The 15,481-nt window shown below is 41.4% G+C and overlaps 1 protein-coding gene across 1 annotated transcript in view; it reads left to right on the forward strand.

The window, feature by feature from the left end:
* NFATC3 (nuclear factor of activated T cells 3) overlaps nt 1-15,481 on the forward strand; it is a 57,850-nt gene that overhangs the window by 3,194 nt on the left and 39,175 nt on the right. The window contains exon 2 of the mRNA XM_081871566.1: nt 11,111-12,233. Within this exon, the coding sequence (XP_081727692.1) occupies nt 11,111-12,233 (1,123 nt within the window). The remainder of the gene's footprint in view (nt 1-11,110; nt 12,234-15,481) is intronic.

Below are 15,481 nucleotides of genomic sequence, written 5' to 3' on the forward strand. Positions count from 1 at the left end.
AATAAAGAGCAAGTGTATGAAGGAACTGAAACTGGCAGTATTTTGATGAAAGCCTCTGTGAAGATTATGGACATTTTGAGGCAGGTTACTTCTAAAGAAGAGCACAGTGTAAAATATCCTTTTATCATTCAACGAATCCTTGATCAAGTTAGTGATGGTAACAGTAATCTTGTTTGTACTGTGTTGTTGAAGAATATTTGTATAACGTGCATAGTACGTGATTATGGGCACAATCATAGAACCGTAGTGTTGGAAGGTACCCCCAAGGGTTATCTAGTCCAACCCCCTGCAATGGGGCTAAAGAATCACAGACAGCTAAAGAATCACAGACAGATGGCCATCTAACCTCCCTTTGCAAACTTCCAGTGAAGGAGAGTTCGCCACGTTCTGAGGAAGTTGGTTTCAATACAGGCAGACTATATGGTAATCCAGTATTAACCTGTTTAGTGCCTTAAAAGTTAATTTGAGCATGGAAATACATTGTTAGCCACTTATTTTTGTGAAATGAATAACTTAGAAATCTCTTAAAACATAGCATAACCACATACCCCCAAGAAAAAAATGAAGGAAGCAAGGAATAAGGCTAACGCTTTAGGATGTTAGTGAAGATGATACGCAAATAGCACATGGCTATTTTGGGAAGTCTAGTTTTGAAAATGCACTTCATGTTTTTAAAAATATACTAGAAAAAACTGTTTAAAAAAAGATTGGCAAGTATTGTTGATTCAAATGAGCTGCTTCGACGTTCATCAGGTTCATCAGGTTCCACCTATATTTCAGTATTCTTAATCTTTAATTGACTTGTAAATTAGCTGCATTCCTCATAAGAATTCCCATCAGGTGAATAGGCATGAACATTTTTCTAATTTGGAATAGTTACTGTTATTAGTTTATTGCTTGCTTTTTCAGAAAACTTATTTGCAGGGTAAAAATAAACATTAAAACAAGAACCTAAAATGCTTACCCCATTAGAAAGATGAGTAGAAGAAGAGGCAGTAAACCTATCTATGGACCCCCCAAATTGATGACCAAAAGCCTGGGTGAATAAGAATATTTTTTCCTGGCGTTTAAAAGCAGATAGTGATGCTGCCAGTCTTGCCTCCCTGAGAAGAACATTTCTCCAAGCTTCTTACGACAACCCTGTGAGGTTATGCTGATAGGGAGTAACTGGCCCAGCAAGCTTCATGGCCAAGTGGGGATTTAAACTCAGGTGCTAGTCAGACACACTAACCACTATATCATACTGATGTTAGCAAGTGGCAAGTGCCATAACTGTCCTTTCCTTCACACTTGCGAGATTTCTTTCCTTGTGTTCTTTAAAGTCTTCAGTAAAATTGTACATACTGGCTGCCACTGTGCAGCTCCACTTATGAAGCACCATTGCAAGTAGCACAAAGGCAAATCCTCTGCACTAGCACCTCATCATTTTGTGTTTCCTTTCATTTATAAAAGAGTGCACATTTGCTGCATGTGTGGACAGGATATTGTGCATTGGAAGGGAACTTGCAGGAATATGATGTAAAGTTGAGCCATGCCTTGTGGTGAAAGGCTGTGTGTCTGCATGCAAGTGATAGAATCAGGAAGTCTTTAAAGATAACTCAACTGGGACGCTATAGGTCCAGTGTAACTAAAGTAAAAGGTAAAGGTACCCCTGCCCGTACGGGCCAGTCGTGTCCGACTCTAGGGTTGTGCGCCCATCTCACTTAAGAGGCCGGGGGCCAGTGCTGTCTGGAGACACTTCCGGGTCACGTGGCCAGCGTGACGAAGCTGCTCTGGCGAGCCAGCACCAGCGCAGCACACGGAAACGCTGTTTACCTTCCCGCTATAAAGCGGTACCTATTTATCTACTTGCACTTAGGGGTGCTTTTGAACTGCTAGGTGGGCAGGAGCTGGGACTGAAAGACGGGAGCTCACCCCACTGCGGGGATTCGAACCGCCGACCATGCGATCGGCAAGCCCTAGGCGCTGAGGTTCTACCCACAGTGCCACCCGCGTCCCGCCAGTGTAACTAGATGTTCCTTAATAATTGGATATGAATAGAGGGATTTTAGAGTTGAGATGAACTGTTTTTTAAATATTCCTTTTCAGCCTGGATAGGTTCCCCAAACACTTTATGGCTAAAATCCATACAAATTACAATTTAATTAGGGACACGGTGGTGACATGCGTGTTGGGGGAGCAGTCTTTGGCCCTTAGAAATTGATGCCACAGTCCAGGTCCCAGGCTTTTCCCACCAAAGGAAAATGGTTTAAAAAACTAAAGATTGACTCAGGGACTGGGTGATCATAAATTTAAACCCACAGAAGTCTTCACTCTGTTGATCTTCTTTCTTTATTCTTTCTTTGGTGATCACTTGTAGCTGTGTAAGATTGTCTTCCATGAACACAGTCTTAACAGTGAGTCCATAAGTGGCTGTGGAGACCAATTCTGCATCCACACGTCCTTCCACATTGGGGACATAGGTTTCCAGGCGGGAGTTGATCATGGTGAGGGTTTGCCAAATGTGCCTTCCTCTTAGCCTGTTTTTCCGTTTCGTCCTACAGTCTTCTAAACCCTGTCATCACACCAGTATCTATATACCAAGCCTTTGTTCTTGTTAAATACTGTAGAATGTTCTTACTAAATATGATTTTTGGCAGCAAAATGTGTTTAACTGGCTAAAATCAGGTAGCTATGGTAGTTCATCTGTACAGAATTCAGAGTTATAAAACTGGTATGTGCAGAAACCCATTACTGACAGTACTGCTGAAAGAGGCTGCTAATAAAAAGAGGACTGAGGCTAAAATAGCTTGAACTGTTTATGTATTGACATTTTGTAAAAGTTCAAAGTTATTTATTGGAAGTGCAAGGTTGTTTTTTTGGCTGCTCTTTGAGGATTGTGGCAGTTTTAATGGAGGAAGGGGATGAAGAGTTTGACAGGGTAGTATTGTATTTATAAGCTCACACTGCAAGCTTCTTCATATTGTAAACGACAACACTTTTTGTGGATGACTACTTAAAATAAGCCCCACATAATTAGTTCCAGTGTTAGTCTGTTCGTACTGATTGTTGCTGCCTTTGTTTGTATCTGTCCATTTGCATTTATGAAAAAAGTGCCTTACATAACACACACAATATTACCAAACTTTGTGCAAATAAAGATGCAAAATTTCCTTGAATTCTGAAGATAGGGAGGATAATGGTGGTAGTTTGTTTAAATGCAGAGAAGGAAAACAAATCTACAGTAATTGCTTTTAGCTTGTATTAGGAATAGGTATCCTGAATAGTATTTTGCATACTTATTAATTTTACTTTGTTCAAATTACTATAGCTATGCATGGTATATCTTAACTGGACCTGGTGAAATATGATAGCTTAAAATTTGAGCCTCAAAACGTTTCAGTCACCACAGAATGGAGGAGAGGGGAAAGTGGTTTGGTTCACGTGTCCTGTCAAACCATAGATAAATAAACTGTTGCTTAATGTGAATGTGCTGCATGCTGGCATATGGCAATCAAGCTACTGGGAAACAAGCCCATGGTATCACTTGTATCATCTAGACCAAGACTTGTGACTTTGTCTCCAAACCATGAGTGAAAAGTCTGAGTTTGGATGACACCACATGCTACACAGCATGGCTTTCAGGACCAGGCATCGGACTTCCTATACCCCAGCCCAAATAATAAGAGACCAATGAGATTGGCTCTGGGTCAAAACAGGCCACAACTTTATTGAATACAGGTGAAAGTGGTTTGGCTAGGGCATTGGGCAATCTAAATACTTCCTGCCCGCTTGCCAGAAGTGATGCATGGTCAATCCAGGTGGGGGTTCCTAAGACTTACATTCAATAGGGTGACCCCCACAGGGATCACCGTCTGGGGGAGTGCCTTCAGCCCAGGCCCTGCCAGGGCACGCGGACATGGCCATTCCCCCTGGATCCCCGGATACCCCAAAGTTTGTAGGGGCAGGTGGAAACTACAACCTCCCCTCCATCCAAAACAAAGGATTGCCCCAATGCCCAACCAGTTGTGATGATTGCTATGAGGTAGGCAAAACCACTGGGTCAGTGTCAATTAGTCCGATGGGCATAGCAGCAGGAGCAGAGGAGGAAGGAAGCACCCATTATTTTAGCAATGCTTGTTTACATTAAGCCATAGTTTATTTTAACAATGGTTTAATGTGATGTACAAACCAGGCTAGCCTATTGGATGAACTTCAGATTTCATGGCATGCCTTCCTCTTCTCTTAGATTATTTAAGAGGAGAAGAAATGGGGCAGATGATGTTGATGTGGATATCACATTGGTTGTAGGAGTTAAAAGTAACATGCCTTTTCAAGTCCATGTTGTAATATTTTATGAAAGTATATTGCTTCTTTTAAATAAACTCCCAATTTACTTGAAAGTAACATGGATTTTCTTGAGAGAAAAGTTGACTGAGTTGCACTTTTGATAACCCTTTAAACACACACACGAACATATTTGTACATGTTTTGAAAATTACAATAACTTATTGCCTTCTGTTACCCTTTTTTAAAAACATGGTTGTGACTGCATTCTGAGAACAAAATAAATATCATAGCTGTTAACAGCAGCATCATTGACAATACGCATATTTTTTTTTAAAAAAAATCTGGAAGCAGGTGAGGAAGAGCTGGTGGTGGAATTTAGCATGATGAAATTTCCTAAGTGAGCAAAAGAATCTTTTATCCTAGTTAATTAGGAGGGAAAGCTTTCATGTGTAACTAAAAAAACTGTAGAGATAATGGCCATAAAAATGTTTTATTTAGTGCCATTTATGTACCTGTCAGTTTACAGAGTAATGTAAGCCAAAGGACAGCTCCTTGTCTGTAAGAGCTCATAATTTAAAAAGGGAGAGGAAGATCAAGAAAGAGTAATAGGATGATTGTGCAGCAATACAGTTATATATACTTAATTTTTTGTGGAATGAGAGGTTTCACAGAAGACTTGGTTGGGAGGGATTTAAAGGATGGATTCATGCAGTGTATGTATCCCGGGAGGTAGCACCAGCAGGAGGGAAGGCCTGCATGGGAGAATATTATTTTAAGTGATCAGTAGGTCTTTAGGTTGAGGTTTTGCTTCAAGGTAGTAATTGGGAGTTATGATAATCATGGGCAGTGATATCTTGGAATATGAAGCTTTTGGAGAGCTTTAAAATTAAGGACAAGAAGTTTGTGCTGGTTATTGAAGGACAAGATGCCAGTGAAGCAAGCTGAGGCATTGCAAGGTCTAAGTAAGGTGAATGATTTGGCTGCCTTATTCTGGTTACAGGTGGCTGAGTTATAGTAAAAAGTTAGAAAATATGGTTGCAGTAATCCAGGTGGCCAGAATGTTCTGGATTGGTCTTGCCAAAAAACCAAGGTTTTGACATGTTATAATAGGTACATTCCAGAGGAAACGTGGTATTTGAGTCTTATCTGAGAGACATGTGGCTGTATTTTGCTACCCTAAACAAGCCTGAGATGGTCATCATGACACTACCAAACTTCATGGTGGGGAAAACTGAGTGTTTCTTGAGTGAATGAGTAAATAAAATAAAATCCTACTTGAAGTGGTTTTCTGGAGAAAACCAGTAGAACTTGATTGAGAGAGACTGTAAGACTAAAATGTTGAGCAGGTGCCCAAGAGCTTGGTGTATTTAGAATTCTAACTGTTTTCTTGCACAACTTGCCTGTTTTGTATCACTTTATAAAATACTTAGTAATTTAACCAGCTTTTAGTTCTTTTTGTTTATAAATCTGCAGCAGTGAGTGTTATCATAAATGGAGAACAAAACACAGCCCTGAAGATGTTGGGCATTTGGTTAGCTCATCATAATTTACGTAACATAGGGACTTATTTATCTCTTAATTTTTAGTGTTCCTTATTTTGTCTATAACGAATACAGTAAGCTTTCATGTCTTGCCTCAGATCATTGCAGAATAAAAGTTATGTTTATATGAGATAAGGATTGTTTGTGTTTAAAAAACTGTTTGAAAATGAAACTGACAGATACAGTTGAGGCAATTATAATTAAGTGAAGTTATGAGCCAGTTAATAGAATGGTTGAATTTTGGAACTGGTTATTGGGATTCAAATCCCAGTTCAGCCTTGAATCTTGGAGCAAGTTATTTCTTCCAAGCTTTGGTTTTTCTATAAGACTGGAATTGTAGTGACTGACTTCCTAGTTGTGTGGGGTGCACACTAAAGTTGGTATAGACAGAAATACCGTATTGAATGCATTGGTCTGGTTTGTACATCACACTAAACCAGGCATGGGCAAACTTGGCCCTTCAGCTGTTTTTGGACTACAACTCCAATCATCCCTAGCTAACAGGACCAGTGGTTGGGATGATGGGAACTGTAGTTCAAAAACAGCTGGAGGGCCAAGTTTGGCCATGCCTGCACTAAGCCAAAGGTAAACCATAGAGAGGTGATATGCATAACTTGTAAGCCAAACTATGACTTAGCAAGGTCATGTGATCCACTTTGCTCTTTCCAAGTTCTTTTTACTCTTGCACTGTACTGAAATAAACTAAGGTTTGGCTTGAAATGTTGGCATGTTGTCCGAAAAAGGGCTTGTGGCTAAGTGTTCACCTCATTCAGTGCTATTTTTCTGGAAAAAGAGGTACCAGAACTCATCATGAATGCCTCCCTTGCTCTCTTTAATGGCAATGGCACCCACCTGAGAGGTGCCAGAACTGAATTCCAGTGAGTTCCGGCTGAAAAAAAGTCCTGATCTCACTAATCATGATCTGTTTGTAGGGGAACTTAAGAGAAATTTGTTGAGAGAGTTGTTGGCATACCCTAGGGGTGGGTATCTTAGCTGAGGTGTTTTTCTTGCTTTTAAAACATGTCGACAAGCACTGTATTCATTTGTGTAGTTGTGACTTGCTGTATGTGAGGCATGACTTGCCAAATGCTAGTAAAAGGCACCTTTTAAACAGTTAAAAATTGGGTAATGTAGTGAAAGCCATACATAATGGAGAATAATCACTTGAACTTTCTGTTTAAATTTTCATGTCTTTTCTGCACTATAGATGTACAGTGAATGTGTTTTTTTGGGGGGGGGACTTCAGAGAGGTTCTGTTTGTTAGTTGAGGACAGAACAGAAGTTGCTTTAAGGTTTCATCACCATGTGTCACAGCTGTAAAGCAAAGGCTGTAGGCTGAGGAATTGGGCAGGGAAAGGATCCTGTTACTAGGCAGACTTAGCAGCAATGTCATATTTTCTGGCACAGACAGTGAGAGCAGTTTCATTTTTCATCTGCTCTTGGCTAGCATCTCTGTAGCTTGGAGGGTAAATTGGGCAGGACAAGCAAACCACACATATAACATGTCCAGGTTCATACATAATGCTAAACAACAATTAAGGTTATTAAGCCAAGAGCATCCCATGGATTCTTATTTTCCAACAGACCATAGTTAATAAACCATAGTCAAGATGCTGGATTGGGTTTTCATTTAACACCAAACCATGGTTTAACATTGTGTGTGAATCAGGCCAATGTGTAGGTGGTTTCTTTGGACTCAGTATTCTCAGAAAATACTATTATGGAAGGAGAAGCATATTTCACATGGAACACATCCAACTAAGGGAGATGCTGATGTTCTTTAATAGTTGTCAGCGTTTGTTGCTCCTCCAAAGTATCTTCTAAGGTTATAGTATATCTTACATTATAAAAACAGTTACCGTATTTTTCGCCCTATAGGACACACTTTTTCCCCTCCAAAAATGAAGGGGAAATCTGGGTGCGTCCTATGGGGCGAATGCAGGCTTTCGCTGAAGCTTGGAGAGCGAGAGGGGTCGGTGCGCAGGGCTCCCCACGCTGCGGGTAGCAGCCTGCCGCCTGGCGTGAGGGGCACCCTGAAGCAGAGCGCCCCGCCCGCCGGACAGGCATCCGCAGCGTGGGGAGCCCTGCGGGAGTTCCCGCAGGGCACCCTACGCTGCGGGTAGCAGCTTACCGCCCGGCGCGAGGGGCGCCCTGAAGCAGAGCGCCCCGTCCGCCGGACAGACATCGGCCAGCCCCACAAGCTCGGGGGACAGCAAGGAGGCGCAGCGCCGCCATCCCGCTGTTCCGCGACCTGGTTCCGTTTCCCTGACATGGTTTTGGGGGCGAAATAAAGGGGGGGGAATTTCCTTTATTTCCCCCCCAAAAAACTAGGTGCGTCCTATGGGACGGAGTGTCCTATGGGACGAAAAATATGGTACTTGATCATGCAGTTCAATGTGAGTTTGTCATGTCTGGGCTCAAATGTGTGGAGGAGAGGACAATTAGCTTTTATATGGCAGTTTAATTACTGTGTTAGCTTCTGTGATAATGCCAAAACATTAGGCTTCTGGATTCTTGTCTAGAGACTGTCTAGTAATATTGGCATTGTCTAATGTTATTTGATAATGTTTTCCCATTCCATTCACCCTCATTAGTACAAGAATCTAGAAAATGATGGGAGTTATAGTTTAGCAGTATCTGGAGGGCTGAAGGTTCCCCACACCTGGTTTATATGAAGTCTGCATTAACTTTTGTGCTCAGTGATTCAGTTACATATATGCACAATACAGGCAGCGAGCGATTTAGGTGTGTCCAATATGTGCTTGACTTCGCACAATGCGCAGCACACTGAACTTGGAGATGACCTGAAAACCTCTCAAAAACATCACAGAAGGGATAGAACTGGTGAGGGCAGGGATGGGACAGGGCAGCCTTACGCAGGCCCCACCAACATATGTGCTTCCAGAATGTAACCCCCATGTGAATTGGTTGCCTGTATTATATATTGTCTAGGTCAGGCTTTGCTGCTTTAATAGCAGTCTGTGCTGTGAAGTTGAATTAGCCTAACTTTACATGCTGGTGTGCCATCACCAACAAAAGGTCATTTGGCATGTGTATATACAAACAATGGAAAGCTCAACTTGGCACTTCTCTGACACTGGATTAGTGCAGAGATTATTGTCCTAAAAGGCCATGTCCCTTAGTTGTGCAATTCCTATATGGACAGCACCTCTTTGTAGACCAGAGTTGGAGAAGCTTTAGGCCTCAAGATATGGTTGGACTCGAACTCCCATAATTGCTGACAATTGATCATGGTGGCTGGTGTTGATGGGTGTTGGGAGTCCCACAACATACAGGAAGCCACAGGTTCCTTGTCCCTGGTGTGGGCCATAGTATGTGAGTGGCAATTTTACACGTGTGTGTGTTCCAACATGTGTATACACAGTGGGGAAGGCAGGAAGATTCTGACCAAGTGTATCTGACAGAAGTACCCCACATATAAGGGCATTTGCCCATGGTCTCTATTCAAAGTTTCATATTCATTCTCATACAGAATAGCATTCTGTTTTAAGAATTCTGCAATGTATTAAGTGGCCTTAAATATACTGTGGATTTGCTGCTGCTGTGTAGATTATGTTCTCTAATGAGAAAACATCAGTTTGTTTAAAAATGCATGAGGTTTGGTGCTCATTTTGTTGTAGCCACATTTTAAACATGCATTTGTTGGCCTTTGTGCTGGAAAGGGTAGCTGTATAAACCAGTTAGACCTTTTTTTGGTCAGGATATACTAGAAGGAGGAATATTTCAAATCTTGGTCTCAAAGAAAGCTACAGGCACATTTAGCATTTACACTGTACAAGTGAGAAATGTGTCAAACAATGTTGAATGAGCAGTTATATTGTTTGTTTAGCAGCAGCAATGACATTCTGCTGGTATTGTAATTCATGAAATCAACACTATCGTTTGAATCTTTTGTTCACAAATGTCTGTTTCACTGAACTGTAAAGTTATAGGCTCTGTTTCAAAGTGATGCAAAAGCATATTTTAGTAGTACAAGGCCTTCTTCAACAACAGATTCCTATATTCCTGCCGTTTCTGGTTGGGGCGGCAAGGAAGGGATTGAAAGCATTACTTTCCTAGTTTAAACTAATGCTGGCAGTAATTAATGAATCAAATTATGTATAGACTTCAACAAAAAATATGAAGATAATATTCCCAGCTGATGATATGCCGTATTTCTTGCCGTATTTTTCGCTCCATAAGACGCACCTAGTTTTTAGAGGGGGATTGCAAGAAAAAAAAAATTCTTTAAAGGGAGCGCTGAGCAGAGCCTGTATGCATGCCAGGCTCTGCTCAGCATTCCCTTTCACGAGCCGCGTGGAGCGTGTGTGCGGCGCTTGCAGGCTTTTCCCCGAGGAGGGAGAAGCCCCCAAGAGCCGCACACACGCTCCGCGCGGCTCGTGACAGGGAGCGCGGCTCTTGCTGGCTTTTGCGGGAGGGAGGGGAAGGGACAGAGGGATGGCCTCTGTCCCTTCCCCCACCTCCCGCCAAAGCCAGCAAGAGCCGCGCTCCCTTTAAAGAGCGTGGAGAGCGTGCTTTTCCCGCCTGCCTCCCGCCTGCATTTGCTCCATAAGATGCACACACATTTCCCCTTATTTTTTAGGAGGGAAAAAGTGTGTCTTATGAAGCGAAAAATATGGCACTTCTAAGCAAAGCTGCTTTTTTTTTTTTTTTTTTTTAGATGCTGCCCAGCTTTAGTATGACCTTCAACAATTGAAGTATTTCTGTTGCCATTTGTGTGATCTGCACTATGTGCTGAGATCCTTTAGAAGTAAAATGTGAAGTACAGTTAGGCTGCTAGGTTTTTTTAACCATTCTTTGAAAGAACACACACAGAAAATGAATGTGCATTAATCTGGTACACGTGGTTTGGAAAGGATAGGCTTCTTGTTTTTTGTTTTTAAATAGTGAGTATTGTCTGCCTTCAAGGATAGGGCAGCTTGTCTAAATAAAATAAGCATACTGAAGGAAGAAGCTCTTTTTCTGTAGAATTCAAATTTTACAGGAAGCTAACAAACTTGGTACTGATCTGATGTTACCTTTTTATTAATGAATCAAACTTTTTTTTAAAAAAAGTGAATGAATTTTTGTAATGATTTGGTTATATTATATTAATTTTATCTCCTGTGCCTTTCTTTTACATTGCTCTCTTAGTATTTTGAAATGTTAACTGTTTTGGACACTTTGTTGAAGAAGGGTAATGGAATTGCTAGAAATGTCAGCGTAATGAAAAATTCCTAAAACAAAGTATTTAAATAGTTTACCAAGTTACAATAACTGCACTTCAATGTCTCTTTCAGATCTTGAACCTGATGACTGTGCTTCTGTGTGCATCTTCAGTGTAGATCATTCATCATCTGTAAATCATCCTATTTGTATCCCTTGTCATGGATTTCAGTCACATCATTCTCCTTTGTCTTCGCCTACTAGACTGCAGGGTCATAAAAGCTATGAAGGAATGTGTGAAGTACCACAATCCAAGTACAGTGCACTAGGTGGTCCTAAGACATTTGAGTGTCCTAGCATTCAAATTACATCTATTTCTCCTAACTGTCATCAAGGAATAGAAGCCAGTGAAAATGAATTGCACACAAATGGCCCTCAAAATGAATATATGGAAAGACCTTCTAGGGACCATTTGTATCTTCCTCTTGAGCCATCTTACAGGGATTCGTCCCTTAGCCCAAGTCCTGCCAGCAGCATTTCCTCCCGAAGCTGGTTCTCGGATGCCTCCTCTTGTGAGTCGATTTCTCATATTTATGATGATGTGGATTCAGAACTGAATGAAGCTGCTGCTCGATTTACCCTTGGATCACCTTTGGCATCTCCTGGAGGTTCTCCAAGGGGCTGTCCAGTGGATGAACCCTGGCAACAATCTTATGGATTTGCGCATGCCTTGTCACCTAGACAATCTCCTTGTCATTCTCCTAGGACTAGTATCACAGATGAAAATTGGCTTAGCCCTAGGCCAACCTCAAGACCATCATCACGACCTACATCACCGTGTGGGAAACGGCGACATTCTAGTGCTGAGATCTGTTATGTTGGTTCACTTTCTCCTCACCATTCTCCAACTCCCTCTCCAGGACATTCTCCTAGGGGAAGTATAACTGAAGACACATGGCTAAATTCTTCTCTTCATGGTCTGACTCCTGGCCTTTCACCTTTTCAGTGTTGTGCAGAGACTGACATCCCTCTTAAAACACGAAAGACCTCTGAGGATCAAACTGCCATTATATCAGGAAAAATAGAGCTTTGTTCTGAAGAACAGGGTAGTTTAACACCATCACTTGAAACAGCAATAGATGATAGCTCTGGAGCCCAGCATATGTTAAAAAAAGACTTGTCTGGTGACCAATTTCTTTCTGTTCCTTCACACTTCACCTGGAACAAACCAAAGCCTGGCCATACTCCTATCTTTCGGTAAGTAATTGTGGGAAATGGACTACTTGTGCTGTTGTCTTTATATGTACATATGACTAGAATTTGATACACTGTAATACAAGATAGTAAGTCTCTTTAGGCAGTTGTATTCCTAAGGTATTTTGTTGTAAACAAATCACCTAGTACCTGAACATTATATTGCCTCACAAATTACAACTAAATAACTTGTAAATCATTGAATATGTGTAGAGATAATTTGGCCTAGACACAGGCCTCATTCAAGCATAGTGCTAAGCTATTTAAAGTTTCACTTCCAGTTTTAACTCTTCAAACATGGATAAACTGTGGTCAATCTTAACTATGGTTTAGGGAAACAAATCAAGCCATGGTTAATTTATTTCCCATGGCTTATTTCCCCAGGCTATGGTGAAAATTAGTTAAGATAAATCAGTTTTGGATTTGGATATAACAATAAATTGCAAACACTTAAAAATGAAAGTCAAAGTTCCCGATCTCTTTGTAGCCTTGCCAGAGAATTAGAGACTAATGAAGAGGGCGGGAAGAGACACAACCCCATAGTTTAGTGTTGTAAAAAAGGTAAAAAGGTAAAGGACCCCTGGACGATTAAGTCCAGTCAAAGGTGACTATGTGGTTGCGGCACTCATCTCGCTTTCAGGCTGAGGAAGCCGGCGTTTGCCCACAGACAGCTTTCTGGGTCATGTGGCTAGCATGACTAAACTGCTTCTGGTGCAACGGAACATTGTGTATCCAAAGCAAACCACAGTGACCCAGTTCACATGACATGGTGAGCCAAACTATGGCTTAGCATGACTATGCAAACATGGACTTCCAGAGAGGAGCTTGCAAATTGACTGCTGGTTGGAGCTGATGGTTGTTGGAGTCCAACAGTATCTGGAGGACCACAGGTTGCCCAATCCTGCTCTGTACCCTTCCAAGCTGTAAACAAGAAAGTACATATGCTGCTGTTATGGTACTATACTCTGTTCTTTGCTAGATGTTCTACAGATGTAGTGTAGAAACAGATAGGAATTTCGCCTCTTATCTCTCTCCCTCCCCCTTTTCTCCACCAGAATGTAGCATTTTCAGAATCTTACGATCAAAGTAGGACACATCCACACCATACATTTAAAGCACATTTAACACATATTTCAAACACATGGCTTTCCCCCAATAACCCCAGGAACTGTAGTTTATTAAGGGTGTTGGGAGTTGTTGTCATGTGAGGGGTAAACTATAGTTTCCTCAGGATTCTTTTTTGGGGGGAGCCCCCCCAGTAGTTAACACAGCACCCTTTAGGTCTTTCCGATATTCAGCTGGGCAGCTACACGAATATATCCAATTAGGGACTTGAAATGACAAGCCCCCTTGTTGTTTTGAACAGTGTTTAGTAGGGCCAGTTCCAGAGATTTCAGTATTTGCTGTCCAGACATTTTAGTAATTCAGCAAAGTCCAAAACTGCAACACTTTTTCATAAGTCCAGCATGTATGCTAGAATGACCCTGGTTCCCAGTATCCTCTCCATCATATTATTGAATTAGATATCTTCATTTGAAACAGTCTCATACGCATCATATACCATTTTTGCACAATTTTTAATGTTTGCTCCCTCCTACTAGATGATATGGATTTAAATGGGAATGTTAGTCACATAGAATTCCAGCAACTGCCTTCAATCAAAATATTATTCTCTCTTACTCTCACATCCATTACAGGCCCTCTGCAGTGCCCATATCAATGTTTAAAAGTAGTAATTTGAATTACCACATTTTTCCTTGGTTGGTTGCTTTTTTCAGATAATTTCATCTGGTCCATTGAAATTGATGGACAAGGCTAACTTGGGTACATTAATTTCATTCGGTTTATTCCAAGTAGAATTTAGTTGGATATAGCCCGCAGAGTTTATGTTGGGTATGTTGAGCCCACTCTTCTCCTTTAGATCTCCCTGATAGAAAAATGAGAGTGCTTTAAATAATTCCTACCCATTTCCCTTCTTTTATCAGTGCAATGGAAAAAATTGGGTATTATTACCTAACATTTGTTTACTAGCCAGATGTCTGAAATCAGAAGGCTTTTTTAGATTTACTCTGATTTTGAATTAGCAATTCAACAATACTTTAATCCTTTTAGGGTTATCAGTCATGGGTTATCAGCCATAGCTATTGGTGACTGCCTAAACAGAAACAAAGCATATCTTAACTATGTATTGCTCAGTAACATTAGAAACTAAGCTATATAAACAAAGCCTTCAAATATATTTGTTGACCTGGGAATAAGTGTCCCCATAAATTCAGCAGGTACCTTTGAAGTTATTAGGTGATAGAAGAATAAACAGTTTAATGTTTACGCACCATCTAATGGATCTTTAAAAATGCAGTTATGTTTAAGAAGTTAACACAGGTGCGTGTGTTTGCCCCGTGGTGTTCTGATTTTTTAGCAGTGGCAAACATTCTGACACCAGTTTAAATAAACTTTGGTGCCATGAAGCATTGGCATTGGATCCTGAAACCACAATTGCTTTGCATTTTCCTAGAAACTGGAGCCAGAAAGACAAACTTACTGGCTGTTGGAGCATCCAGACTTCCCTAAATAAAGCTCCATGTTCAGTTACCAATGTAATAGTGGAAGATAACCTACACATACAGTGGTACCTCGGATTAAGAACTTAATTCATTCTGGAGGTCCGTTCTTAACCTGAAACGGTTCTTAACCTGAGGTACTACTTTAGCTAATGGGGCTTCCTGCTGCCGCCGCGCCACTGCTGTGCGATTTCCGTTCTCATCCTGAAGCAAAGTTCTTAACCCGAGGTACTATTTCTGGGTTAGTGCAGTCTGTAACCTGAAGCGTCTGTAACCTGAAGTGTCTGTAACCCGAGGTACCACTGTACTTGATTCTTCAAAATTGTGTAGTGCAAGGTCAGAGGCAAAAGAGAGAGAAAAAAACCTTGAAATGAACAATGTAGGCTAAGGCAACATTTGCTATATAAAGGTAAAGGATCCCTGACAGTTAAGTCCAGTCGCGGACAACTCTGGGGTTGCGGCGCTCATCTTGCTTTACTGGCTGAGGGAGCCAACGTTTGTCCGCAGACAGTTTGTCCGGTTATGTGGCCAGCATGACTAAGCCGCTTCTGGCGAAACCAGAGCAGCGCACGGAAACGCCGTTTACCTTCCCACTGGAGCGGTACCTATTTATCTACTTGCACTTTGACGTGCTTTTGAACTGCTAGGTTGGCAGAAGTTGGGACCGAGCAACGGGAGCTCACCCCGTCA

This window comes from Podarcis erhardii (assembly GCF_964252035.2).
Source record: "Podarcis erhardii genome assembly, chromosome: 7".
Lineage (NCBI taxonomy): Eukaryota > Metazoa > Chordata > Lepidosauria > Squamata > Lacertidae > Podarcis > Podarcis erhardii.